Source organism: Babylonia areolata, chromosome 32 (assembly GCF_041734735.1).
Source record: "Babylonia areolata isolate BAREFJ2019XMU chromosome 32, ASM4173473v1, whole genome shotgun sequence".
In the NCBI taxonomy this organism is placed as follows: domain Eukaryota; kingdom Metazoa; phylum Mollusca; class Gastropoda; order Neogastropoda; family Buccinidae; genus Babylonia; species Babylonia areolata.
Window position 1 is genome coordinate 2,966,010 of NC_134907.1, and position 27,500 is coordinate 2,993,509.

The 27,500-nt window shown below is 46.7% G+C and overlaps 1 protein-coding gene across 2 annotated transcripts in view; it reads right to left on the reverse strand.

Annotated features, from left to right (window-relative positions):
- Nucleotides 1-27,500, reverse strand: part of LOC143276567 (cubilin-like) — a 168,401-nt gene that overhangs the window by 25,159 nt on the left and 115,742 nt on the right. For both annotated transcript variants that reach the window (XM_076581155.1, XM_076581156.1), the window contains exons 45-59: nucleotides 27,292-27,500; nucleotides 24,265-24,430; nucleotides 22,262-22,440; nucleotides 21,444-21,650; nucleotides 19,290-19,433; nucleotides 17,793-17,983; nucleotides 14,047-14,215; nucleotides 12,690-12,890; nucleotides 10,795-10,950; nucleotides 9,219-9,340; nucleotides 7,156-7,378; nucleotides 6,452-6,633; nucleotides 3,291-3,450; nucleotides 2,119-2,274; nucleotides 1-72 (exon numbers count right to left, since the gene is read on the reverse strand). The exon at nucleotides 1-72 is cut by the window's left edge and continues 120 nt beyond it; the exon at nucleotides 27,292-27,500 is cut by the window's right edge and continues 2 nt beyond it. In XM_076581155.1, coding sequence (XP_076437270.1) covers nucleotides 1-72; nucleotides 2,119-2,274; nucleotides 3,291-3,450; nucleotides 6,452-6,633; nucleotides 7,156-7,378; nucleotides 9,219-9,340; nucleotides 10,795-10,950; nucleotides 12,690-12,890; nucleotides 14,047-14,215; nucleotides 17,793-17,983; nucleotides 19,290-19,433; nucleotides 21,444-21,650; nucleotides 22,262-22,440; nucleotides 24,265-24,430; nucleotides 27,292-27,500 — 2,537 coding nt within the window. The remainder of the gene's footprint in view (nucleotides 73-2,118; nucleotides 2,275-3,290; nucleotides 3,451-6,451; nucleotides 6,634-7,155; nucleotides 7,379-9,218; nucleotides 9,341-10,794; nucleotides 10,951-12,689; nucleotides 12,891-14,046; nucleotides 14,216-17,792; nucleotides 17,984-19,289; nucleotides 19,434-21,443; nucleotides 21,651-22,261; nucleotides 22,441-24,264; nucleotides 24,431-27,291) is intronic.

Genomic DNA, 27,500 nt, shown 5'->3' on the forward strand with positions numbered 1-27,500 from the left:
CCAGCTGCCTCCCTGAGGCGTTCCTCCCCGCGAACACCTGGATGAAGTCGAACTGGCAGTTCCTCCGGCCCACTGTGGGCAAAAGGTAGGGGGTGGGGGGTGGGGGGTGGGGAGTGGACAGAGGGTGGGCGTTGGTCATGAGTACTGTTTGTTAGTTTATCTATCTATCTACCTATCTGTCTGTCTATCTATCTACCTATCTGTCTGTCTATCTATTTACCTATCTGTCTGTCTATCTATCTATTCAATCATCCACACACAGAGGTTGTTAGTTTATCTATCTATCTATCTATCTATCTATCTATCTATCTATCCATCGGTCTGTCTGTCTTTCTGTCTATTTATTCAATCATTCACACACAGAGGTTGATTATCTATCTATTTATCTATCTGTCTTTCTGTCTGTCTATCTATTCAATCATTCACACACAGAGGTTGACTATCTGTCTATCTATTTACCTGTCTGTCTGTCTATCTATGCAATCATTCACACACAGAGGTTGACTATCTATCTGTTTACCTGTCTGTCTGTCTGTCTATCTATTCAATTATTCACACACAGAGGCTGACTATCTACCTATCTATCTATCTATCTGTCTGTCTGTCTGCCTGTCTGTCTGTCTATCCATTCAATCATTCACACACAGAGGTTGACAATCTATCTATCTATCTATCTATCTATGAAGTCCATCATTCACACACAGAAGGTGACCGTAGTCAGCTGCAGTAATAAATACAGCAATTGGTTCGTTCCTTCACGCACAGACGATGACTGTGGTCAGTGCGCTATACTACCATCCGCTTGTCTATTCATCTACTTGAATATTTATTCATAAACATTTAAAATTTATTTATTCATCTATCTCTTTGTTCATTCCACGTAGGTTAGTGGTCAGAGGGATGATCGTGGTCAGTGAGGTGAAAATTCCATATTCATTCATCCATCCATCCATTAAATCGTTCACCTGTTTATCTACTTGTTTACTTAGTTGTTTATCTATTTATTTACTTATACGTTCATTTATTTATGTGTTCACTCATTTATCCATTCATTTATTAGTTCATTCATTCATTCGTTTATTTATTCACCGACACATCATCTAGACTTGTCGTTTCTCTCATTCTCTCTCGCCTTGACAACTGTAACTCTCTTTTGTCTGGTTTGCCTGCTTCATCCATTCAGTCCCTTCAGTGAATACAAAACTCTGCTGCCCGACTCGTCCTTAGAAAGAAAAGATCTGAGCATATCACTCCTCTTTTGCAACATCTCCATTGGCTCCCTGTCTCACACAGAATAAAGTACAAGATCAGCACTATGTTATAAATGTATTCACAAATCTTACTATCTTTATGGCTGCTTTTACCTTTACACTCCATCTCGCTCTCTACGGTCAGTTTCGAATCTACTCTGTTTACGCACACCCAGATTCAAACACTCCACTCTTGGACGTCGTTCTCTTTCTGTCTCTGGACCTTGCATTTGGAATGAACTTCCTCTTTCGCTTCGTCAGGTCTCCGCTCTCAGCTCTTTCAAGTCTGGCCTTAAAACCCACCTCTTCCCAATATAGCCTCCCTCCCCTGCCTCTTCCTTGTCTTCAGTTTCTTCTTCAGTTTTAGAGTTATGCATGCGTGTGAATGACAGGTGCGAAAGCGCTTTGATTTGTCTCTGCACAAGATTCAGAGCTATATTTGTATTTGTATTTCTTTTTAATCACAACAGATTTCTCTGTGTGAAATCCGGGCTGCTCTCCCCATGGAGAGCTCGTCGCTATACTAAAGCGCCACCCATTTTTTGTGCATTTTTTCCTGCGTGCAGTTTTATTTTGTTTTTCCTATCGATGTGGATTTTTCTACAGAATTTTGCCAAGAACAACCCTTTTGTTGCTGTGGGTTCTTTTACGTGCGCTAAGTGCATGCTGCACACCAGACCTCGGTTTATCGTCTCACTCAAGGTCTAGTGGAGGGGGAGAAAATATCGGTGGCTGAGACGTGATTCGAACCAGCGCGCTCAGATTCTCTCGCTTCCTATCATTATTATTATTGTTTTTAGTATTATTCATTCATTCATTCATTCATTCATTCATTCATTCATGTCTATCATCGCGCTGTGTGACCTACCCTCCAGCTCAAACACGGAGCTGTCGAAGTCCAGCATGACGTAGTGTTGAGGGTCGCCCACAATGGTGTAGTTACACTTGAGGTTGTTGGCGTAGGCCCTTGGGTAGCCCGGAGACACAATCAGCCCCATGCGGCTCGTGAACGTCCCGCCACAACCTGGGGGCAGCCAGGTCAAAGGTTAAAGGTCCCACAGCCTTTCACATGCGCGCGCGCGCACACACACACACACAGACACACACACACAGACGCACACACATACACAGACAGACACACACACACACACACACACAGACACACACACACACACACAAACCTGTCTGATAACAGTTCTAGTGAGTTGATGTTAAACTGAAGATCTCACACACACACACACACACACACACACACACACACACACACACACACACACACACACACCTGTCTGATAACAGTTCTAGTGAATAGGTGTTAAACTGAAGATCACACACACACACACACACACACACACACACTCACTCTCGTTCCTTCTTTTCCTGAATAATCATGTTAATGACGTAAGGATGTTGCAATCGTATGTTACAATTGTGCCAGCATCACGTATGTATGTTGATTTGCCATTTGCGCTTGTATTCTTTTTTCTGATAGTATTTCTTGTGTGCTGCTTGTAACGGTTGATTTTCATGTTATGCCTTGCCACCCCCCCCCTCCCCACACTGCCCCCTTTTCCTTTATTTTCATTAACATTTCTTTTTTTATGAGGGCGGGATGAAAAAAGCTGAAAAAGCTTATTTTCTCCCCTCAATAAAGATCACTTTGACTTGACTTACAGTAATTGTATTCAGATATTCATTTCAAATTCCACACCCCATATTTACCCGGTTTCCTCTAACTGACCATTCATCCACCCCCTGTCTTTTAAACGATAATACTCAAAATGTAAAGACAAATATTCTGACAAAATGTCTACAATATTTGATAATGTTTATAATACTGCCGCTTTGTTATGTGTTCGCTGTGTGCATGAGCAGTTTTACAAGCACACCACAAACTTCGGGTCATTGCTGCTCGATGTGTTCGCAATGTCTTTACTTGAGAACAAAATCATGTTCACACCAAAATATCTACAATCAGCAGTATGTGCGTCGGGACATTAATTAAAGTCATTACTTAAACTCCTCCTCCACTGGACTTACTGCTGGACCAGGAGGCAGCGAAGCCCTGACCACTGGTCACTCCATCAGACCGGAACTTCACCAGCAGACGGCGCGCGCTGGACGTCACGATAGGGGGCGCTGTGCTGGCGCAATAACGCCCCTTGAGCACCTGGGTTCCGTTGGTCATCACGTCGCGGATCTGTGGCACAGGGAGGTGGTTAGTCATGGTGAGGTCGGGGACAGTGAAGGATTCTCTCAAGTTAGTCATGGTGAGGTCGGGGACAGTGAAGGATTCTCTCAAGTTAGTCATGGTGAGGTCGGGGACAGTGAAGGATTCTCTCAAGTTAGTCATGGTGAGGTCGGGGACAGTGAAGGATTCTCTCAAGTTAGTCATGGTGAGGTCGGGGACAGTGAAGGATTCTCTCAAGTTAGTCATGGTGAGGTAGGGGACAGTGAAGGATTCTCTCAAGTTAGTCATGGTGAGGTAGGGGACAGTGAAGGATTCTCTCAAGTTAGTCATGATGAGGTAGGGGACAGTGAAGGATTCTCTCAAGTTAGTCATGGTGAGGTCGGGGACAGTGAAGGATTCTCTCAAGTTAGTCATGGTGAGGTAGGGGACAGTGAAGGATTCTCTCAAGTTAGTCATGGTGAGGTAGGGGACAGTGAAGGATTCTCTCAAGTTAGTCATGATGAGGTAGGGGACAGTGAAGGATTCTCTCAAGTTAGTCATGGTGAGGTAGGGGACAGTGAAGGATTCTCTCAAGTTAGTCATGGTGAGGTCGGGGACAGTGAAGGATTCTCTCAAGTTAGTCATGGTGAGGTAGGGGACAGTGAAGGATTCTTTCAAGAAAAGGGAGGCTTTGCAGTCCCACTTTCGTCTGGTTATCGTGAAGGGTGCCCAGTTACCTTCTGGGGAGAACAGCGAGCGCATGCGTGTCTCCATTTTCGGTTGTTTTTTTCCAGGTCACCAAAAGGCTAAAATTTCGTCGTGGAAATCGTTGTTCTGATGAAAGGATTTCGAAAATTTTCGTTGACTATTTTTTGTTGTTGCAAGTTTACAACATGTATTTGGTTTTATGATTATACCACCCCCGAAAACAGAATATGACTGCCTGCATGGAGGGGTAAAAACGTTCGTACACGTAAACGCCCACTCGTGTACATGCGAGTGAACGTTGGGGTTGCAGCCCACGAACGAAGAAGAAGATAATTATACCCTTTATTTACTTCAGTGTTGTTTGCTTCCTTTGAGCATGTTTCTTGTCACAGCTCTGCCATTACGTAATCGAACAGATCCATTTATAAACTCTGCCGAAACGTTGTCCGAACACTGGCAGTGCAAACTCAGAAAAACGAGTCACAGTGGTGGGCTGACCATGACGTCATATGACCTACTTTTCGCTCTGCAAGCGACGAAAGGTCCCCCACGAAAGAGGTCCTGCAAACCCTCCTAGAAAGCGTCACAATAGTTCAACGTGCTTTACTCAGACATCGTGTCTTCCAGAGCCGATTGGTAATCATGCAGTGTCAATAAAGAACTGAGGAAGAGAATAGTGACTTTTCATTAATATTAAGTTTCGAACGCAATACTGTAAAATGGAGTCGGAGGGAGTGTATGTAAGTGGGAGGGAGGGAGAGTAGACAAGAGTACAATACGGAGGGAGGAATACTAGATTAGAGTAGAGGAGAGCAGAGAGGAGGAGGAGTGGGGATGTGGGGGGGGGGGGGAGTAGATTAGTGCAGAAAAAGAGGTAGGTCAGTGTATCAGATCAGAGTGGACGACAGCGAAGTAGAGTGGCCTGACGAAGAACAGAGGGAAGGACAGAACATCAGAGCAGCCTGGAGAAGACGACAAGGGAGCAGAGTGGATTAGAAATTCCAGGTCAAATAGTCGGCAGAGCAGGTAACTCCTCCGCTGTTCTCATGGTCAGAGTTGGACACGACTATCATGCACATACAGCACAGCCACGCGACCCACCTCCAGATAGTCACTGACACACTGACCCACCTCCAGGTAGTCACTGACACACTGACCCACCTCCAGGTAGTCACTGACAGTCACACTGACCCACGTCCAGATAGTCACTGACCCACTGACCCACCTCCAGGTAGTCACTGACCCACTGACCAACCTCCAGATAGTCACTGACACACTGACCCACCTCCAGATAGTCACTGACCCACTGACCCACCTCCAGATAGTCACTGACCCACTGACCCACCTCCAGATAGTCACTGACACACTGACCCACCTCCAGATAGTCACTGACCCACTGACCCACCTCCAGGTAGTCACTGACCCACTGACCCACCTCCAGGTAGTCACTGACACACTGACCCACCTCCAGGTAGTCACTGACCCACTGACCCACCTCCAGGTAGTCACTGACAGTCACACTGACCCACCTCCAGGTAGTCACTGACCCACTGACCCACCTCCAGGTAGTCACTGACAGTCACACTGACCCACCTCCAGGTAGTCACTGACACACTGACCCACCTCCAGGTAGTCACTGACCCACTGACCCACCTCCAGGTAGTCACTGACAGTCACACTGACCCACCTCCAGGTAGTCACTGACACACTGACCCACCTCCAGGTAGTCACTGACAGTCACACTGACCCACCCCCAGGTAGTTACTGACACACTGACCCACCTCCAGGTAGTCACTGACAGTCACACTGACCCACCTCCAGGTAGTCACTGACACACTGACCCACCTCCAGGTAGTCACTGACACACTGACCCACCTCCAGGTAGTCACTGACAGTCACACTGACCCACCTCCAGGTAGTCACTGACACACTGACCCACCTCCAGGTAGTCACTGACAGTCACACTGACCCACCTCCAGGTAGTCACTGACACACTGACCCACCTCCAGGTAGTCACTGACAGTCACACTGACCCACCTCCAGGTAGTCACTGACAGTCACACTGACCCACCTCCAGGTAGTCACTGACACACTGACCCACCTCCAGGTAGTCACTGACACACTGACCCACCTCCAGGTAGTCACTGACAGTCACACTGACCCACCTCCAGGTAGTCACTGACAGTCACACTGACCCACCTCCAGGTAGTCACTGACAGTCACACTGACCCACCTCCAGGTAGTCACTGACACACTGACCCACCTCCAGGTAGTCACTGACACACTGACTCACCTCCAGGTAGTCACTAACACACTGACTCACCTCCAGGTAGTCACTGACACAGCCAGAGGTGCTCTGCAGACCGAAGGAGGTGACGTTCAACACCACCGTGTACCCCTCCAACACGTTGATGTCCCACACGCACTCCGTGTTGGGCGGGTAGTTGGCCGGGTACCTGGGGCTGCTGATGTTACCCTGGGTACCGTGGTACAGGCCCCCGCAACCTGTCGGCAAGGATTCGGACAGTGTCGGTGGTGGTGGTGTTCGTGTGTTCGTCGTTTGTTTGTTGTTGGTGTTGATGTTGTTTACTGTTGCTGTTTGATGCTGCTGTTGTTTTTATTTGTTTGTTGCTGTTGTTTGTTATCAGCATCATCATTATTATTATTATCATTATTATTATCATTATCATCATTATTATTATCATCATTATCACTATTATTGTTATTATTATCATTATCATTAGTAGTAGTAGCAGTAATATTGTTTTTGCTGCAGTAAATATTACATCAACAACAAAATATCAAACTATAAAGATATTTTTTCTCGACATGAATCCAGTTATAAAGTATTTGAATATTTGTGTGTGTCAGTGTTGGTTCGTTCCGTTTGTCCTGTCTCCCTCTCTCTCTCTCCCCCTCCTCCCTCTCTCTCTCTCTCGTGTGTGTGTGTGTGTGTGTGTGTGTGTGTGTGTGTGTGTGTGTGTGTGTGTGTGTGTGTGCTGTATGTTCGGTTCACTCTCTCCTCACCCGCAGCATCAAACGAGTACGTCAGCCGGAACCCAGAGGCGGCGGCACTGCCGTCGGTCTTGAAGGCCAGCCGGACGGCGTTGCTCTGAGAGAGGAAGCTGGTCACGTTGGTCCCACAGAACTTGCCGACAGAGGGCGAGTCGGGCAGGCCGCCATTGAACAGCTCCAGGTAGTCCCAGCGACAGTTGGGGTGACTCTCCATGCTGAAGTTGGTGAATTGTAGCTGTTGGGGGGAGGTGGGAGGGAAAGAAAAAACAAAATTATGTCCATTCTTTTATATGGGGGGAGGAAGGAGAATGGCTAAGACGCTTTCCTAGAATGAACATCAAAATGATATCGGCACACTTAAAAGACCCCCCCCCCCCACCACCCCCCACACAAAAATCAGCATTGTCACTGCCCTGCTTAAGGTGTTGTAGTTCTGGTGGTGTCAAGGTGTCAATGTATTGTTTTCGATATGTTTCCCCCACCCACCCCTCACATCCCCCCGCACCCCCTGGTCATATCACATGTTGGTGTCGAAGAAACCCGAACATGACCAACGCCGTAAAAATGACCATGTCAATAGCTGACAACCAGCTGCCAAGATTTAATTCAAGACTCAACGCTTGATTCGTTCCACACTTTTGTGGTGGGGGTAGGAGGGGGAGGGTAGGGGGGGGAGGGGGGGATGGGGGTGGGGGGGCGGTGGCGGGGGGGTGGGTGGGGTTACAAACAGACGAACAATGAACATGATGAACACGACATAAGCGTGCCAACAACACCATCGTGTCGAGAACAAGGTGTAATTTATACATGTTTTAAATTACGGTTAAATGGCCAAACGTTCTATATAACTAATGCATGATATCACAGCAGTGATTTCATATCCACTGTGTAAAGAACGTGACATAGGAAGGCGGGGCCCAGTCCTCTCCTTCAGGTGTTTGAACCTTCCCCATTCACACCTGGGTGGAGTGAGGAAAATCGGAGTAAAGAGCCCTTCCCAAGGACACAACACCATGCCGAAACGGGGCCTCGAACCCTGATCACTGGTGAACACTGGACCAGACGTCCAACTCCTGAATGACCCCGACACGGCGCCTGTCTGCATGTAACTGTGACAGAAGTGGCTTTATTTGTTTTGAGGAATTTCTTATACACCAGTAATTAGAAGCCTGTGTTCTTTATTTCTAAAGTTCTAAAACTGCTGTAATGTGAGCGGGTAACAGTGATAGCAGACGTTATTGTGTTGTATACTTCCTGGTATTCTTTCACGAGGGCGATGATTTGGTTTATTTATCAATTCACTGACTGATTGATTATTGACTGACTGATTTACCGACTGACTGATCGATAGATTGACTGACTGTCTCATTGAATGACTGAATGTTTGACTGACTGATTGTTTGACTAATTGACTGACTGATCGAATGATTGACTGAGTGATTGATCGACTGACTGACTGATTAATTGATTGACTGACTAATTGATATAACTGATTGATTGACTGATCGAGTGACTGACATACATGATTGACTGATTAACTAGATGACTGAGTGACTGACTGATATAACTGACTGATTGATATAACTGACTGTTCGAGTGATTTATATTAATGATTGATAGATTAACTGACAAATTGACTGGCTGATAGATTGACTGTCTCACTGACTGACTGACTGATCGACTGATTGATATAATGATTGACAGATTGACTGACTGACAGACTGATAGATCGACTGTGTGACTGACTGATTGATATAAATGATTTATCGATTGACTGATTAATTGATTGACTGATTAACTAATTGACTGACTAATTGATATAACTGATTGATTGACTGATCGAGTGACTGACATACATGATTGACTGATTAACTAGATGACTGAGTGACTGACTGATATAACTGACTGATTGATATAACTGACTGTTCGAGTGATTTATATTAATGATTGATAGATTAACTGACAAATTGACTGGCTGATAGATTGACCGACTAATTTGCAATCGATTGATGGATCGACTGACTGATTGATTGATTGATTCACTGATTGATTGACTGACTGATTGATTGTCTCACCCTGATCCTCAGTCCCTCAGGAGCCACGATCTTCCAGACACAGCGGTCGTTGTGGTCATAGTTGTTGGGGAAGTTGGGGCTGGTGATCACTCCCTGGGGGGTGTCCAGGATACCCCCACACCCTGCACGTTATCTTCGGCATTAGTGTGTGTGTGTGTGTGTGGAGGGGGGGTGTATGTGTGAGAGAGAGACACAGAGAGAGAGAGACACTGGACACTGGAATTATTTATTGTCATTGCCAAGAAAGGTCTTCTGACAAGGGGGCAACAACATAAATTCATATATTTTAGCTTAAAAAAAAATTACACAGAGAGAGAAAGAGAGAGAGAGAGAGAGAGAGAGAGAGAGAGAGAGAGAGAGAGTGAGAAAGAGACAGAACACTGAACACTGAACACTGAACACTTTAATGTCAATAGCTTTACAGCCCTAATGACATGGGGGTTCATAATACAAATAACAACATGCATTAATAGTAATAATATTGATGAAAACCAAAGCCAAAACGAAATCAATCAATCTGTGCAACAAAGTGCAGTTCGACCATCGGAGAGAGAGAGAGAGAGAGAGAGAGAGAGTGTGTGTGTGTGTGTGAAAGCGACAGAGAGAGAGAAAGAGAGAGAGAGAGAGAGAGAGAGAGAGAGAGAGAGAAAGTGTGAGAGAGAGAGAGAGAGAGAGAGAGAGAGAGAGAGAGAGAGAGAGAGAGAGAGAAAGTGTGTGAGAGAAAGAAAAAGAGAGAGAGTGAGAGTGTGTGTGTGTTGTATTGTGTGTGCGTACGTGCGTGCGTGCGCGTGTGCGTGTGTGTGTGTGTGTGTGTGTGTGTGTGTGTGTGTGTATAAAGGTGAGGGTTTCAAACAGTTACGACACCACCGCACCTTCAACAAACAACAAACTGCACCCACACGCATATGTCTCCATCTATTTTCCATTCCGTCGATAGGAGAAAAAGAACATGTCAACGTAACTGGTGTTTGCTCAACCCTCTATGATACCCAGTGTTCAAATTTGGTGCCACAATTCTGTAAATCGTCGTAAACTGATTATCTAACATTTCTCCTAATATCATGTGGTGTGCTCTGGCGTTAATATGTTGAGTGTTGGCCTAGATGTAACGCGTCCGCCCAGGAAGCGAGAGAATCTAAGCGCGCTGGTTCGAATCCTATAGTCGCCAGTATTTTCTCCCCCTCCACTAGACCTTGAGAGACCTTGAGAGGTGATCTGGACGCTAGTCATTCGGATGAAACGACGAACCGAGGTTCCGTGTGCAGCACTTAGTGCACGTAATCCCATGGCAACAAATGTCCCTGGCTAAATTTCATGGAAAAATCCACTTCGATAGGAAATTAAATAAAATTGCTGGCAGAAAAAAAAGGTGGCACTCTCAGTGTAGTGGCGTGCTCTCCCTGGGGAGAGCAGCCCGAATCTCACACAGAGAAATCTGTTGTGACAAAAATGAGTAACACAATACAACACAACACAATACAACACGACACGATACAATACAGTGTATAATATTCAGTGGGGTGAAGACACAAAGCACCCTCCCCCCCACCCCCCACGCCCCCCCACACACACTCACTGGTGGGAGCAAAGGAGACGTGGAACCCAGTGGACACGATGCTAAGGTCAGTGCGGAATCGAACAAACACCTGCTCGCTGGGAGTGAGGATGGGCGCGGATATCGTGTTGTTCATTCCACAGAACCGCCTCAGGTAGGGGCTGTTTATATCCGAGCCTGAAGAAAAGTAAAGGTAAGGTAAGGTAAGGTAAGGTAAGGTAAGGTAAGGTAAAGCATGGTAAGGTAAGGTAAGACAGCGTGTTGTTGATTCCCCATTGATCCTCTCTAAACTGTAGGAAGTCATACAACACCACACCATACAACACAATGCAATACACTACATTCCACACAATGTCGTATCTGCTGCTGGACAACAACACAATACAACAAACCCAACCCAACCCAACCCAACAGAACACAATACAACAAACCCAACCCAACACGACACAACAGAACACAACACAACAAACCCAACCCAACCCAACCCAACAGAACAAAATACAACAAACCCAACCCAACACGACACAACAGAACACAACACAACAAACCCAACCCAACCCAACCCAACAGAACACAACACAACAAACCCAACCCAACACGACACAACAGAACACAACACAACAAACCCAACCCAACACGACACAACAGAACACAATACAACAAACCCAACCCAACCCAACCCAACAGAACACAACACAACAAACCCAACCCAACACGACACAACAGAACACAACACAACAAACCCAACCCAACACGACAGATTACAACACAACACAACAAAACCCGACACAACAGAACACAACAAACCCCAACACAACACAACAGAACAGAACACAACAAACCCCAACACAACACAACAAACCCCAACACAACACAACACAACACAACAAACCCCAACACAACACAACACAACAAAAACCGACACAACACAACAAACCCCAACACAACACAACAAAAGCCCAACAGAACACAACACAACAAACCCCAACACAACACAACAAAAGCCCAACAGAACACAACAGAACACAACCCGACACAACAGAATACAACAAACCCCAACACAACACAACAGAACAAAAACCCAACAGAACACAACACAACACAACCCCAACACAACAAAACGCAACACAACAGAGTACAACCCAACCCAACCCAACACAGCAAAGCACAGCACAGCGCGACACACACAGCACAACAAAACCCAACCCAACACAACACCACACAACCTAATCCAACCCAACCCAACCCATCCCACCTTCTGGGAACTCTAGAACGTTGTATCTGCCGCTGCTTGCTGGAGTAAAACACAACACAATGCAACACGACACAACCCAACACAACACAATGCAACACGACACAACCCAACACAACACAATGCAACACGACACAACCCAACACAACACAATGCAACACGACCCAACCCAACACAACACAATGCAACACGACACAACCCAACACAACACAATGCAACACGACACAACCCAACACAACACAATGCAACACGACACAACCCAACACAACACAATGCAACACGACACAACCCAACACGACACGACCCAACCCAACACAACACGACACAACCCAACACAACACAATGCAACACGACACAACCCAACACAACACGACCCAACCCAACACAACACGACACAACCCAACACAACACGACACAACCCAACACAACACGACCCAACCCAACACAACACAATGCAACACGACACAACCCAACACAACACAATGCAACACGACCCAACCCAACACACCCAACACAACACGACCCAACCCAACACAACACGACACAACACAATGCAATACAACGCCCCCCCCCCCCCACACACACACACACCCACACCCACCTCTAAACTGTAGAAAGATATACAATCTGCCCCCCCACCCCCCACACCCCCCCACAGACCCACCTTCTCTGAACTCCAGGAAGTCATATCTGCAGGAGGAGTGGTTCTCCAGAGACAGGTGGTTCAGCGTGATCTGGATGGAGGAGTTGTAGCGCCGCGGGTTCTGCACCAGCCACACACACTGCTCGCTGTTGCTATAGTTACCGTGCTCGTAGAAGCCGGGGGACGAGATGTTGACCGGTGCTGTCAGGGTTCCTCCACACTCTGGGGAGGAGAAAGGCAAGAGAAAAACCAACACACCGGTTAGATGTTGATTGCAGCTTGGTAACTACTACTACTATTAATATTTATAAGGCGCAAAATCTTGATGAAGTCAACTCTGTGCGCACAAAAAAAGAAGACAACGATGATAAATAAGCAAAAAGTAAATGTAAAACACGCAGACACACATTCACAGGTAGACCTGGCAGATGTGGTGTAGCGTATATGGATTTGATCGAACGCAGCGACGCCTCCTTGAGCTACTGATACTGATACTTTGCTAACTGGTGGGTTAAAGGTGGAGATTTTTCCACATCTCCCAAGTCAACAGTCTTGCAAGTGCCTGAACCCCCTTCGCATGCTGAAGATCAAATACGCACGTTAAAGATCCTGTAATCCATGTCAGCGTTCGGTGGGTCATGGAAACATGAACATACCCAGCATGCACACCCCCGGAAACAGTATGGTTGCCTACATGGCGGGGGTAAATGGTCATACAATTAAAATGTTGCATGTCTGCATGGTTGTGTATGTACGTGCCTGAAATGTGATTGAATGACACAGGAAAAGAATGACTGGCGCCCAATGGCAGCCGTCAGTCGGCTCTAACCAGGTCGGCAGCCTGTTGTGCAAATGAATCCGTGTTTCTAGAGCATTCAGAGCTTGGTCTCCGACCGATGACAGGCGTTATATAAGTATCCACGTGTTTGTAAAGTGCTTAGAGCTTGGTCTTTGACCGATGATAAGCGCTATATAAGTATCCATGTACTGTGTTTGTAAAGCGCTTAGAGCTTGTTCTCCGACCTAGGATAGGTGCTATATAAGTATCCATATCAGTCAAAGATCCTGTGTTTGTAAAGCGCTTAGAGCTTGTTCTCCGACCTAGGATAGGTGCTATATAAGTATCCATATCAGTCAAAGATCCCGTGTTTGTAAAGTGCTCAGAGCTTGGTCTCCGACCGAGGATAGGTGCTATATAAGTATTCATATCAGTCAAAGATACCGTGTTTGTAAAGTGCTTAAAGCTGGTCTCCGACCGATGATAGGTGCTATATAAGTATTCATATCAGTCAAAGATACCGTGTTTGTAAAGTGCTTAAAGCTGGTCTCCGACCGATGATAGGTACTACATAAGTATCCAAATCATGATCACACTCACTGGCATCCTCCAGAGAAGTGTAGGTGGCGCTGAACCCCCTGTTGCTGACAGAGCCGTCAGTGTGGAAGCGGACCGTCATGGTGTTTCCCGAGGACTGCACGGGGTCCGGGAGGGTGTCCCCACAGAACCTCCCCATGGAGGGGGAGTCACCGTACTGGCCGTTCACCACCTGCAGTACGTACACCTGGTTACATACCTGCTATATACCTGTGTGTGTTGTGGTGTGGTGTGGTGTGGTGTAGTGTTGTCTCGTGTGGTGTGGTCTGGTGTGGTGTGATGTAGTGTGGAGTAGTGTGGAGTGGTGTGGTGTGGTGTGGAGTGGTGTTGTGTTGTATTGTGGTGTGTTATGGTGTAATGTGTTGTGTTGTGTGTTGAGTTGTGGTGTATTGTGTTGTGTTGTGTTGTGTTGTGTTGTGTTGTGCTGAGTTGTGTTGAGTTCTGTTGTAGTGTGGTGTGGTGTGATTTGGTTTGGTTTGGTGTGGTGTAGTGTGGTGTGATGTAGTGTGGTGTGGTGAGGTGAGGTGAGGTGTGGTGTGGTGTGGTGTGGTGTGTTGTGTTGTGTTGTGCTGAGTTGTGTTGAGTTCTGTTGTAGTGTGGTGTGGTGTGGTGTAGTGTGGTGTGATGTAGTGTGGTGTGGTGAGGTGAGGTGAGGTGTGGTGTGGTGTGGTGTGTTGTAGTGTGGTGTGGTGTGTTGTAGTGTGGTGTGGTGTGCTGTGGTGCAGTGTGGTGTAATGTAGTGTGGTGCGGTGTGATGTAGTGTGGTGTGGTGTGATGTAGTGTGGTGTGGTGTGATGTAGTGTGGTGTGGTGCGGTGTGATGTAGTGCTGTGTGGTGTGATATAGTGTGGTGCGGTGTGATGTAGTGTGGTGTGGTGTGATATAGTGTGGTGCGGTGTGATGTAGTGTGGTGTGGTGTGGTGTGGTGTGGTGTGATGTAGTGTGGTGTGGTGAGGTGAGGTGAGGTGAGGTGAGGTGTGGTGTGGTGTGGTGTGTTGTAGTGTGGTGTGGTGTGCTGAGGTGAGGTGAGGTGAGGTGAGGTGAGGTGTGATGTAGTGTGGTGTGCTGAGGTGAGGTGAGGTGAGGTGAGGTGAGGTGAGGTGTGGTGTAGTGTGGTGTGGTGAGGTGAGGTGAGGTGAGGTGAGGTGTGGTGTGGTGTGGTGTGATGTAGTGTGGTGTGGTGAGGTGAGGTGAGGTGAGGTGAGGTGAGGTGAGGTGAGGTGAGGTGTGGTGTGATGTAGTGTGGTGTGGTGAGGTGAGGTGAGGTGAGGTGTGGTGTGGTGTGGTGTGGTGTGGTGTGATGTAGTGTGGTGTGCTGAGGTGAGGTGAGGTGAGGTGAGGTGAGGTGAGGTGTGGTGTAGTGTGGTGTGGTGTGCTGAGGTGAGGTGAGGTGAGGTGAGGTGAGATGAGGTGAGGTGTGGTGTGGTGTGATGTAGTGTGATGTAGTGTGGTGTGGTGTGATGTAGTGTGGTGCGGTGTGATGTAGTGTGGTGTGGTGTGGTGCGGTGTGATGTAGTGTGGTGTGGTGTGATGTAGTGTGGTGTGGTGTGGTGCGGTGTGATGTAGTGCTGTGTGGTGTGGTGTGATGTAGTGTGGTGTGGTGTGATGTAGTGTGGTGCGGTGTGATGTAGTGTGGTGTGGTGTGATGTAGTGTGGTGCGGTGTGATGTAGTGTGGTGTGGTGTGGTGCGGTGTGATGTAGTGTGGTGTGGTGTGATGTAGTGTGGTGTGGTGTGGTGTGGTGTGATGTAGTGTGGTGTGGTGTGATGTAGTGTGGTGCGGTGTGATGTAGTGCTGTGTGGTGTGGTGTGATGTAGTGTGGTGTGGTGTGATGTAGTGTGGTGTAGTGTGATGTAGTGTGGTGCGGTCTGATGTAGTGTGGTGTGGTGTGGTGTGATGTAGTGTGGTGTGTTGTAATGTAGTGTGGTGTGGTGTAACGCAGTGTAGTGTGGTGTGGTGTAACACAGTGTGGTGTGATGTAGTGTGGTGTGGTGTGATGTAGTGCTGTGTGGTGTGGTGCGGTGTGATGTAGTGTGGTGTGGTGTGGTGTGGTGTGGTGTGGTGTGGTGTGATGTAGTGCTGTGTGATGTAGTGTGGTGTGATGTAGTGCTGTGTGATGTAGTGTGGTGTGGTGTGGTGTGGTGTGATGTAGTGTGGTGTGGTGTGGTGCTGTGTGATGTAGTGTGGTGTGATGTAGTGCTGTGTGATGTAGTGTGGTGTGGTATGGTGTGGTGTGATGTAGTGTGGTGTGGTGTGGTGCTGTGTGATGTAGTGTGGTGTGATGTAGTGCTGTGTGGTATGGTGTGGTGTGATGTAGTGTGGTGCCTGTGTGGTGCGGTGTGGTGTAGTGTGGTGCGGTGTGATGTAGTGCTGTGTGGTGTGATGTAGTGTGGTGCGGTGTGATGTAGTGTGGTGTAGTGTGATGTAGTGTGGTGCCTGTGTGGTGCGGTGTGATGTAGTGCTGTGTGGTGTGGTGTAACGCAGTGTGGCCTGTTGTGCTGTAACGCAGTGTAGTGTGGTGTAACGCAGTGTAGTGTGGTGTAGTGTCATGTAGAACACAAACAGTTAATGTGATCAGTGTTCTCCTCCTCCTCCTTGTTCATCTCTTCACAGTGCCAGTCCAGCACACCCGATGAATGACGTCGTCCTCAATTAATTACTTCCTTGATCAACTGAGCGATAAACTCAAAAAGTGGAGTCGTATGTTTGAGGTGACTGAATGGGTGTAACTGCAGATGTAACCAGACTTTTTGTCAATGTTCCTCTGTGTGTGTGTGTGCGTGTGTGTGTGTGTGTGTGTGTGTAGCTGACTCTCACTATCTCTCTGTGTCTGTCTTTGTGTCTGTCTCTCACTGTCTGTCTCTATATCTCTGTGTCTATCTGTCTCTGTGTCTGTCTCTCACTATTTGTATTTGTATTTCTTTTTATCACAACAGATTTCTCTGTGTGAATTCGGGCTGCTCTCCCCAGGGAGAGCGCGTCGCTACACTACAGCGCCACCCATTTTGACTCACTTGTGTAAACAAAGTGAGTCTATGTTTTAACCCGGTGTTCGGTTGTCTGTGTGTGTGTGTGTGTGTGTGTGTGTGTGTGTGTGTGTGTGTGTGTCCGTGGTAAACTTTAACATTGACATTTTCTCTGCAAATACTTGTTGACACCAAATTAGGCATAAAATAGGAAAAATTCAGTTCTTTCCAGTCATCTTGTTTAAAACAATATTGCACCTCTGGGATGGGCACAAAAAATAAATAATGAAGCCTAATCATATGCAAACTGCATTTACTGTTATATTTATATTTTTTGTATTCTCTAAACTTGGCACTTTGATCTGATATTCTGACCCAACAACAAGAGCAGTCATTATTATCTTTTTTTTTCAAACAGGAACTTCTTTTGCTAAGCATGGAAGTTTTATTTATTTTGCAAACGTTTTGGTGCAGATATTACTCTGTAATTAATGCTAGGGGACTTAATTTGCTTTAAACTGATCTTTCTCATCTTAAACATTACATTTTGAAATTATACTCAATACATAAAAAGCTTGTGTGTTTTACTCTCAGTCACAAGTGAGTCTTGAAGGCCTTGCCTCTCTTGTTTTTGTATTTTTTCCTGCGTGCACTTTTGTTTTTCCTATCGAAGTGGATTTTTCTTCAGAATTTTGCCAGGAACAACTCTTTTGACACCCATCCCTCCACCCCCCCCCCCTCGCACCACCCTCCACTCCCTCCTCCCCCCCCCCCCCCACACTGACCTCCACGTAGTCCCAGAAGCACCACCGCCTGGAGCTGCTGCGCTCAAGGCCAAGGTCGTTGAAGGTGAGGGTGATACGGCGGCCCTGCTGCACGGTGATCCTCCAGGTGCAGGAGCGGCGATGAGGGTACTGGCCCGGGTAGTTGGGGGAGGTGATGGTACCCGAGCTCGTCGTCAGGTCTCCTCCGCACTCTGTACGCGCGCGCGCGCATGCACACGCAAACACACAAGCGCGCGCACACACACACGCGCATGCACACATGTACAGCCACGATACGTGAGAAAAAATAAGATGACAGGAACGATTTTTTTTGTATTGTATCATTCCGTACAACGATATTGTATTGTATTGAGTGGTAATGCGGTACTGTATTGTATTATACTGTAAAGCGATATTGTATTGTATCATATGGTATAGCGATATTGTATTGTATGGTAAAGCGGTATTGTATTGTATCATATGGTATAGCGGTATTGTATTGTATGGTAAAGCGGTATTGTATTGTATGGTAAAGCGGTATTGTATTGTATCATATGGCATAGCGATATTGTATCATATGGTATAGCGATTGTATTGTATGGTATAGCGATATTGTATCATATGGTATAGCGGTATTGTATTGTATGGTAAAGCGGTATTGTATTGTATGGTAAAGCGGTATTGTATTGTATCATATGGCATAGCGATATTGTATTGTATGGTAAAGCGGTATTGTATTGTATGGTAAAGCGGTATTGTATTGTATGGTAAAGCGATATTGTATTGTATCATATGGTATAGCGATATTGTATTGTATCATATGGTATAGCGATATTGTATTGTATGGTATAGCGATATTGTATTATATCATATGGTATAGCGATATTGTATTGTATGGTATAGCGATATTGTATTATATCATATGGTATAGCGATATTGTATTGTATGGTATAGCGATATTGTATTATATTGTATAGCGATATTGTATTGTATTTTGTGGCAAAGCGGTATTGTATTATATTGTATAGTGATATTGTATTGTATCATATGGTAAAGTGATATTGTTTTGTCATATGGTATAGCGATATTGTATTGTATCGTATTGTATAACAATATCATACATTGTATTGTATTGTAATGTTTTGTAATGTATTGTATTATTTTTCTCGTTCGTCAGATAGACACCGCAGTTTCCGCGATGAAGGCAGTTGTATGCTGCAAGTCCTCCACTCTCTCTCTCACGCACGCGCTCTATCTCTCCCTCTCTCCCCGTCTCCCTCTCTGTGTGTCTCCGTTGCCGTTGGTGACGAACTGGACGAAGGCAAAACTGTTCCTCTCTCTCTCTCCTTCTCACACACACGCACTCTCTCTCCCCCCCTCTCTGCCTCCCTCTCCCACTCTCTTTCCTCCCTAATACTCTCTCCTTCTCAATCTCTTCCCCTCTCATTCTTCCCCCTCCATCTCTACCCCCTTCTCTCTCTCTCTCTCTCTCTCTCTCTCTCTCTCTCTCTCTCTCACCTTCCACGCTAGCCTGGAAAGTCAGGTTGAAGCCATACGACTGCACGTTGCGATTGGTGACGAACTGGACGAAGGCAAAACTGTCCGAGGTGTCAAATGAGGCGGGGAGGGTTCTGCCACAGCTGGCCCGCAGGAGCACCGGTCCTGCGATTCAACAAAAACGAGGCTAGGAGAGTTAGGGGTTAACAAACAACAAGGAGTGGTAACTCTCTCCGTGTACAGGGGACACAACTTCAAGTCATTGCTGTTTTTGCATTGTATTGTATTTCTCTTTTTGTCACAACAGATTTTTCTGTATGAAATTCGGGCTGCTCTCCCCAGGGAGAGCGCGTCGCAACACTACAGCGATACCCATTTTAAAAAATATTTTTTTCTGCGTGCAGTTTTTTTCTCTCTATCGAAGTGGATTTTTTTTAAACAGAATTTTGCCAGGAACAATCCTTTTGTTGCCGTTGGTTCTTTTACGTGCGCTAAGTGCATGCTGCAGACGGGACCTCGGTTTATCATCTCATCCGAATGACCAGGGTCCAGACCACCACTCAAGGTCTAGTGGAGGGGGAGAAAATATGGGCGGCTGAGCCGTGATTCGATCCAGCACGCTTCCTAGGCGGACGCGTTACCTCTAGGCCATGCTACCCATTTCTAGGGGAGTTAAGGGATAAACAAACAACAAAGAGTGGTAACTCTCTCCGAGTACAGGGGACACAATTCAAGTCATTGCTGCTTACGCTACCCATTTCAAGGGGAGATAAGAGAAAAACAATAACGTGTGATAACTCTCTCCATATGCGAGGTACACAGCTTCAAGTAATTGCTGCTTATGCCACAACACATGAAAATAAAAGGTACATTGGAACAAACCCAGACACTGTCTAAAAAAAACCGGAAGCTTCGGGCTTGTCCTTCGGCTTATACGAATCATCTGACGTGCAACACAGCAGCAATGAGAGAAGAAATGTGCAAACACAAATTAGCTTTTTATTCAAGACGGGCACAGCCTTTTTATCCTGAATATACTACACCGGTCCTGTACCCACACAAGTCACAACCGGGTGTGGATACACACACGTGTGTGTGTGTGTGTGTGTGTGTGTGTGTGTGTGTGTGTGTGTGTGTGTGGAAGTGGATGCGAGGATGTGGGTGTTTAATGTGTGTTAGTGTGTGTAGATGAGGTAGATGAGCGTGAGGTGTGGGCGTGTAGGTTTGTGAATTTGTGTCTGTGTGCGTGTTTGTGCATTTGTGCATGCGCGCGTGCATATATATATATATATATATATATATATATATATATATATATATATATATATACATACATACATACATACATACATACATACACACACACACACATATATATATATATATATATATATATATATATATGTGTGTGTGTGTGTGTGTGTGTGCGCGCGCGCGCATGACTGTGTGTGTGCTACCTCTAGTCACACACCCACTCCTCCCCAACTACTACTACTACTGCTGCTTTTCTACCTCCTACTCCTACTACTGATATTACTCCATCTCCTCCTCTTCTTCCTGCTACTACTCCTTCTACTACTACCACTACTACTAGTACTACAATTCCACCTCCTCTTCCTCCTCTTACTATTACTACTGCTGACTGACCAGTTTCATTGTATTCCGGGACCAGCAGGTAGACGTTGGTGCCGTTGGTGAGGGCTCTATATATATCAAGGCCCAACACTCGGCTTATATCACAGATTGACATAAGTTTACATTTGGGCCAACAGCGAAGTGAGAGCTGTATTATCAATGGTTTCTCCAGTCCATGGGAAACCATTTACAGCTTAGTCTTTTGTGAAGGACTATGACTCAAACTAGGAGGCAAAATTGCACTCGCTCTTAGTGCTGCAGCTCTGGGGGCTAGTTGGCCTTTGGGAACCATCCCAACGCCGACTGTCCTAAAACCCTCTTGACCTAGAGAGTGGGGATGTACTTGGGTAAGACACTCTCCACTATAATCAAATTCTAGCCCAAATAGTCGGAACAGCAGTTGCCTCCTTTGCTGTTCTGATGGTCATAGTCGGACACGACTGACTATCATATATATATATATATATATATATATATATATATATATATATATATATATATATACTACTGCTGCTGCTGCTACTACTACTACTGACTGACCAGTTTCATTGTATTCCCGGACCAACAGGTAGTCGTTGGTGCAGTTGGTGGAGGTCTCCAGGGAGAAGGCATTGAAGGTGAAGGTCAGGTAGTGTCCGGTGGGTCCCGACACGTACCACGTGCAGTTGGTGTTGGGGTCATAGTTGCTGGGGTAGTTGGGAGACACCAGTGTGCTGTTCTGACCCACCACTCGCCCACCACACGTCGCTGGAGGGATGGAGGAAGGATCAATTGAATAATGATGAGGAGGAGGATGAGGATGATGATGATGATAATAACAACAGTGATAATAATAAAACTCCATCACCACCACCACCATCATCATCATTACACCACCACCATCATCATCATTATCATCACCATCTTCATCACCACACCAGCATCATCATCACCATGACCACCACCATGATCATCACCATCACCATCATCATCAGTCATCACCATAATCATCGCCATTATCACTACCACCATCATCGTTATCTATCCTGTAGTATCATAGTTATCAGTGTTGTTGTTATTTATATTATCATTAATCAACTTATCCTTTAGTTATCATCGTCATGATGATCAACATCACCACCATCACCACCACCACCACCTCACCACCACAACCACCACGATCACCACCACCACCACCATCACCACCACCACCACAATCACCACCACCGCCACCACAATCACCACCACCATCACCATCACCACCACCACCATCATCCATTCTGAGGTCGGCCTTGAAGCGACACAATGACTCCACCTTACCACCACCACCACCACACCTACCACCACCACCACCACCCCCTCACCACCACCACCCTCACCTATCTTGTAGTTGGCCTTGAAGCCAGAGCGGGTGACACTGCCGTCGGTGTGGAAGCGGGCGAAGAGGACGTTGCCGGTGGAGAAGACGGAGCCCGGCAGGGTGGTGCCACAGAATCTGCCCAGGGAGGGGGAGGTCACCGTGCCTCCGTCACGGACCTCCATGTAGTCAAAGTTACACCTGCACACAAAGAGAGACAATGAGAGAGGGGGAGGGAGAGAGAGAGGGAGAGAGAGATAGAGAGGGAGAGAGAGAGAGAATGGGAGGGGGAGAGAGAGAGAATGGGAGGGGGAGAGAGAGATAGAGAGGGAGAGAGAGAGAGATAGAGAGGGAGACAGAGAGAATGGGAGTGACAGAGAGGGAGAGAGAAATAGAGGGGGAGGGAGAGAGAGGGAGAGAGAGATAGAGGGAGAGAGAGAGATAGAGAGGGAGAGAGAGAGAGAATGGGAGGGAGAGAGAGGGAGAACGGGAGGGGGGAGAGAGGGAGAGAGAGATAGAGAGGGAGAGAACGGGAGGGGGAGAGAGAGAGAGAGAGAGAGAGAGAGAGAGAGAGAGAGAGAGAGGGAGAGATATAATTTGAGGGAGAGAGAGAGAGGGAGAGAGAGAGAGAATGGGAGGGAGAGAGAGGGAGAGAGAGATAGAGAGGGAGAGAGAGAGAGAACGGGAGGGGGAGAGAGAGATAGAGAGGGAGAGAGAGAGAGATAATGGGAGGGAGAGAGAGGGAGAGAGAGATAGAGAGGGAGAGAGAGATAGAATGGGAGGGAGAGAGAAGGAGAGATAGAGAGGGAGAGAGAATGGGAGGGAGAGAGAGGGAGAGAGAGGGAGAGAGAGATAGAGAGAGAGAGAGAGAGAGAGAAAGGGAGGGAGTGAGGATAGAGATCGAAAGAATGGGAGGGAGAGATATAGAGATAGAGGGAGAGGGAGGGAGAGAGGAAGAGAGAATAGGGGAGGGGGAGAGATAGAGAAGGAGAGGGAGGGTGAGAGAGAGAGAGAGAATGGGAGGGGGAGAGAGAGGGAGAGACAGAGAGAGAGGGAGAGAGAGAGAGAGAGAGAGAGAGAGAGAATGGGAGGGAGAGAGGAGAGAGATAGAGAAAGAAAGAGAATGGGAGGGAGAGAGAGATAGAGGGAGAGGGAGGGAGAGAGAGAGGGGAGGGGGAGAGGGAGAGAGATAGAGAGAGAGGGGGGTACGGATCTTTTATTCAATATAGGCCATGGAGGAGAGGGGGGGAGAGGGAGAGAGAGAGAGGGAGAGCGAGAGTGAGGGGGGAGAGACCATGGGAGAGCGAGAGAAACAGACAGATAGACAGACCAAGAGTTATACAGACAGACAGAGACAGCGACAGACAGACGGACCGACACACACACACACACACACACACACACACACACACACACACACACACACACACACACACACACACCAGAAACAGAAAGGGGAGGTAATGTAGAACCAGTTTGTTGTGCAACATGATTATGTAATTATGTAATTATGTTTTTGTTTTTGTTTTTCGAAAGGTTAAAATGATAATCTGGATATCATGAAAAATATTTTACTGAACAAATACAGGTCTTAGGAACTGAGAATAGATTTGCACAACATTGGAAATGCAAAGAAATGAAGTTAACAAACAATGCAGAATTTGAGTTGGTGTACAATTATGGTGAGACAGATTATGGTTTGGGCAATTATGGTTTGATTAGACAGCAGTGCACGACAAGAGCCTGATAAAAGAAGAGGTTGTTGGAGGGGTAATGGGCGGCGGTTAAGAGACATGTAGGGCGTCTGGGAGGAAGAAAGGAAAAAGCCGCCTTGAGTTAAAACACATGTCACTGTCTTTATCACTGTCATTGTCCGAAAGTCCGAGATGTGATGATATCCATGTGGATTAATGTGCGTGTGCGCGCGTGTATTGGTTATGTATGCACATGTGTATGGGTCGACGGCCTTCCCAGTTAAAACACCTGTCACCGCCCAACAGTCCATGTTCCCAGTCGAAGCCTCACCTGGAGTGCCGCTCGATGTTGAAGGTGCTGACGAAGTCCACCTGTATCCGCTGGTTGGCAGGCCCCGTGATGACCCACACACAGTCCACCCGGTGTGGGTAGCTGCTCGGGTAGTTGGGGGAGGTGAAGTACCCGCTTCTGATTGAGTCCGTCAGGGTCAGCTGACCTGTCAAAGTGGCGTGACTGGGTTAATGGGAGCATGGGCAGGAGGAAGAGGAAGAAGATGATGACGACGACGAAGAAGCAGAGGAAGAGGAAGAAGATGATGACGACGAAGAAGAAGTAGAGGAAGAGGAAGAAGAAGACAACATCAATAGCAACAACATCACCACCACCACAGACACCACCACCAGCAGCAGCCTACCTTCACAGTGATGATGACCTGGAGGACGAAGAGGGCCATACCAGGACGGTACCTGTCCCATCCACACGAAAGCAACAACAACAACACAAACAAAACTAACAACACAAACAACGCCACCACCACCACCATCACCTACCTCCACAAATGACGGTGAAATGGAAGATGAACAGGGAGAAACCATGGGCGCCACCAGATCCATCCACACAACAACACCACCACTAACCACAATAACATCACCACCACCAACAACAACAACACCACTAACCACAATAACATCACCACCACCAACAACACCACTAACCACAATAACATCACCACCACCAACAACACCACTAACCACAATAACATCACCACCACCAACAACAACAACACCACTAACCACAATAACATCACCACCACCAACAACACCACTAACCACAATAACATCACCACCACCAACAACAACAACACCACTAACCACAATAACATCACCACCACCAACAACACCACTAACCACAATAACATCACCACCACCAACAACACCACTAACCACAATAACATCACCACCACCAACAACAACAACACCACTAACCACAATAACATCACCACCAACAACACCACTAACCACAATAACATCACCACCACCAACAACACCACTAACCACAATAACATCACCACCAACAACAACACCACTAACCACAATAACATCACCACCACCAACAACACCACTAACCACAATAACATCACCACCACCAACAACACCACTAACCACAATAACATCACCACCACCAACAACACCACTAACCACAATAACATCACCACCAACAACAACACCACTAACCACAATAACATCACCACCACCACCAACAACACCACTAACCACAATAACATCACCACCACCAACAACAACAACACCACTAACCACAATAACATCACCACCACACAACAACAACACCACTAACCACAATAACATCACCACCACCAACAACAACAACACCACTAACCACAATAACATCACCACCAACAACAACAACAACACCACTAACCACAATAACATCACCACCAACAACAACAACACCACTAACCACAATAACATCACCACCACACAACAACACCACTAACCACAATAACATCACCACCAACAACAACACCACTAACCACAATAACATCACCACCACCAACAACACCACTAACCACAATAACATCACCACCAACACAACAACAACACCACTAACCACAATAACATCACCACCACCAACAACAACACTAACCACAATAACATCACCACCACCAACAACAACAACACCACTAACCACAATAACATCACCACCACCAACAACAACAACACTAACCACAATAACATCACCACCACCAACAACAACAACACCACTAACCACAATAACATCACCACCAACAACAACAACACCACTAACCACAATAACATCACCACCAACAACAACACCACTAACCACAATAACATCACCACCAACAACAACAACAACACCACTAACCACAATAACATCACCACCAACAACAACAACAACACCACTAACCACAATAACATCACCACCACCAACAACAACACCACTAACCACAATAACATCACCACCAACAACAACAACAACACCACTAACCACAATAACATCACCACCACCAACAACAACACCACTAACCACAATAACATCACCACCACCAACAACAACAACACCACTAACCACAATAACATCACCACCACCAACAACACCACTAACCACAATAACATCACCACCACCAACAACAACAACACCACTAACCACAATAACATCACCACCAACAACAACAACAACACCACTAACCACAATAACATCACCACCAACAACAACAACAACACCACTAACCACAATAACATCACCACCACCAACAACACCACTAACCACAATAACATCACCACCACCAACAACAACAACACCACTAACCACAATAACATCACCACCACCAACAACAACAACACCACTAACCACAATAACATCACCACCACCAACAACAACAACACCACTAACCACAATAACATCACCACCAACAACAACAACAACACCACTAACCACAATAACATCACCACCAACAACAACACCACTAACCACAATAACATCACCACCACCAACAACAACAACACCACTAACCACAATAACATCACCACCACCAACAACACCACTAACCACAATAACATCACCACCACCAACAACAACAACACCACTAACCACAATAACATCACCACCACCAACAACACCACTAACCACAATAACATCACCACCACCAACAACAACAACACCACTAACCACAATAACATCACCACCACCACCAACAACAACACTAACCACAATAACATCACCACCACCACCAACAACACCACTAACCACAATAACATCACCACCACCAACAACAACAACACCACTAACCACAATAACATCACCACCACCAACAACACCACTAACCACAATAACATCACCACCACCAGCAACAACAATGCCACCAATAACACCAACAGCACCACAAACCACAACATCACCACCACCACCACCACCACCAAAAACCACCAACAACACCAACATCATCACCACCGCCAACACCGCCACCAACCACAACAACATTAACACCACCAACACCACCACCACCGCCACCACAAACACCACCACCAGCACCCCTACCTCCACAAGTGACGGTGACCTGGGAGAAGATGAGGGAGAAGCCAGGGGCGCCGCCAGATCCATCGGACATGAAGCGGACGGTCAGACGACTACTGCTGGTCTCCAGTGGGGCTGGGGCCGAGGAGCCACAGTAGCGGCCGCCGTTGTTGTTGCTGGGGGACGTCCCGTTGGGGAGCAGCGGTGGTGAGTCGGGACGACCTCCGTTCAGG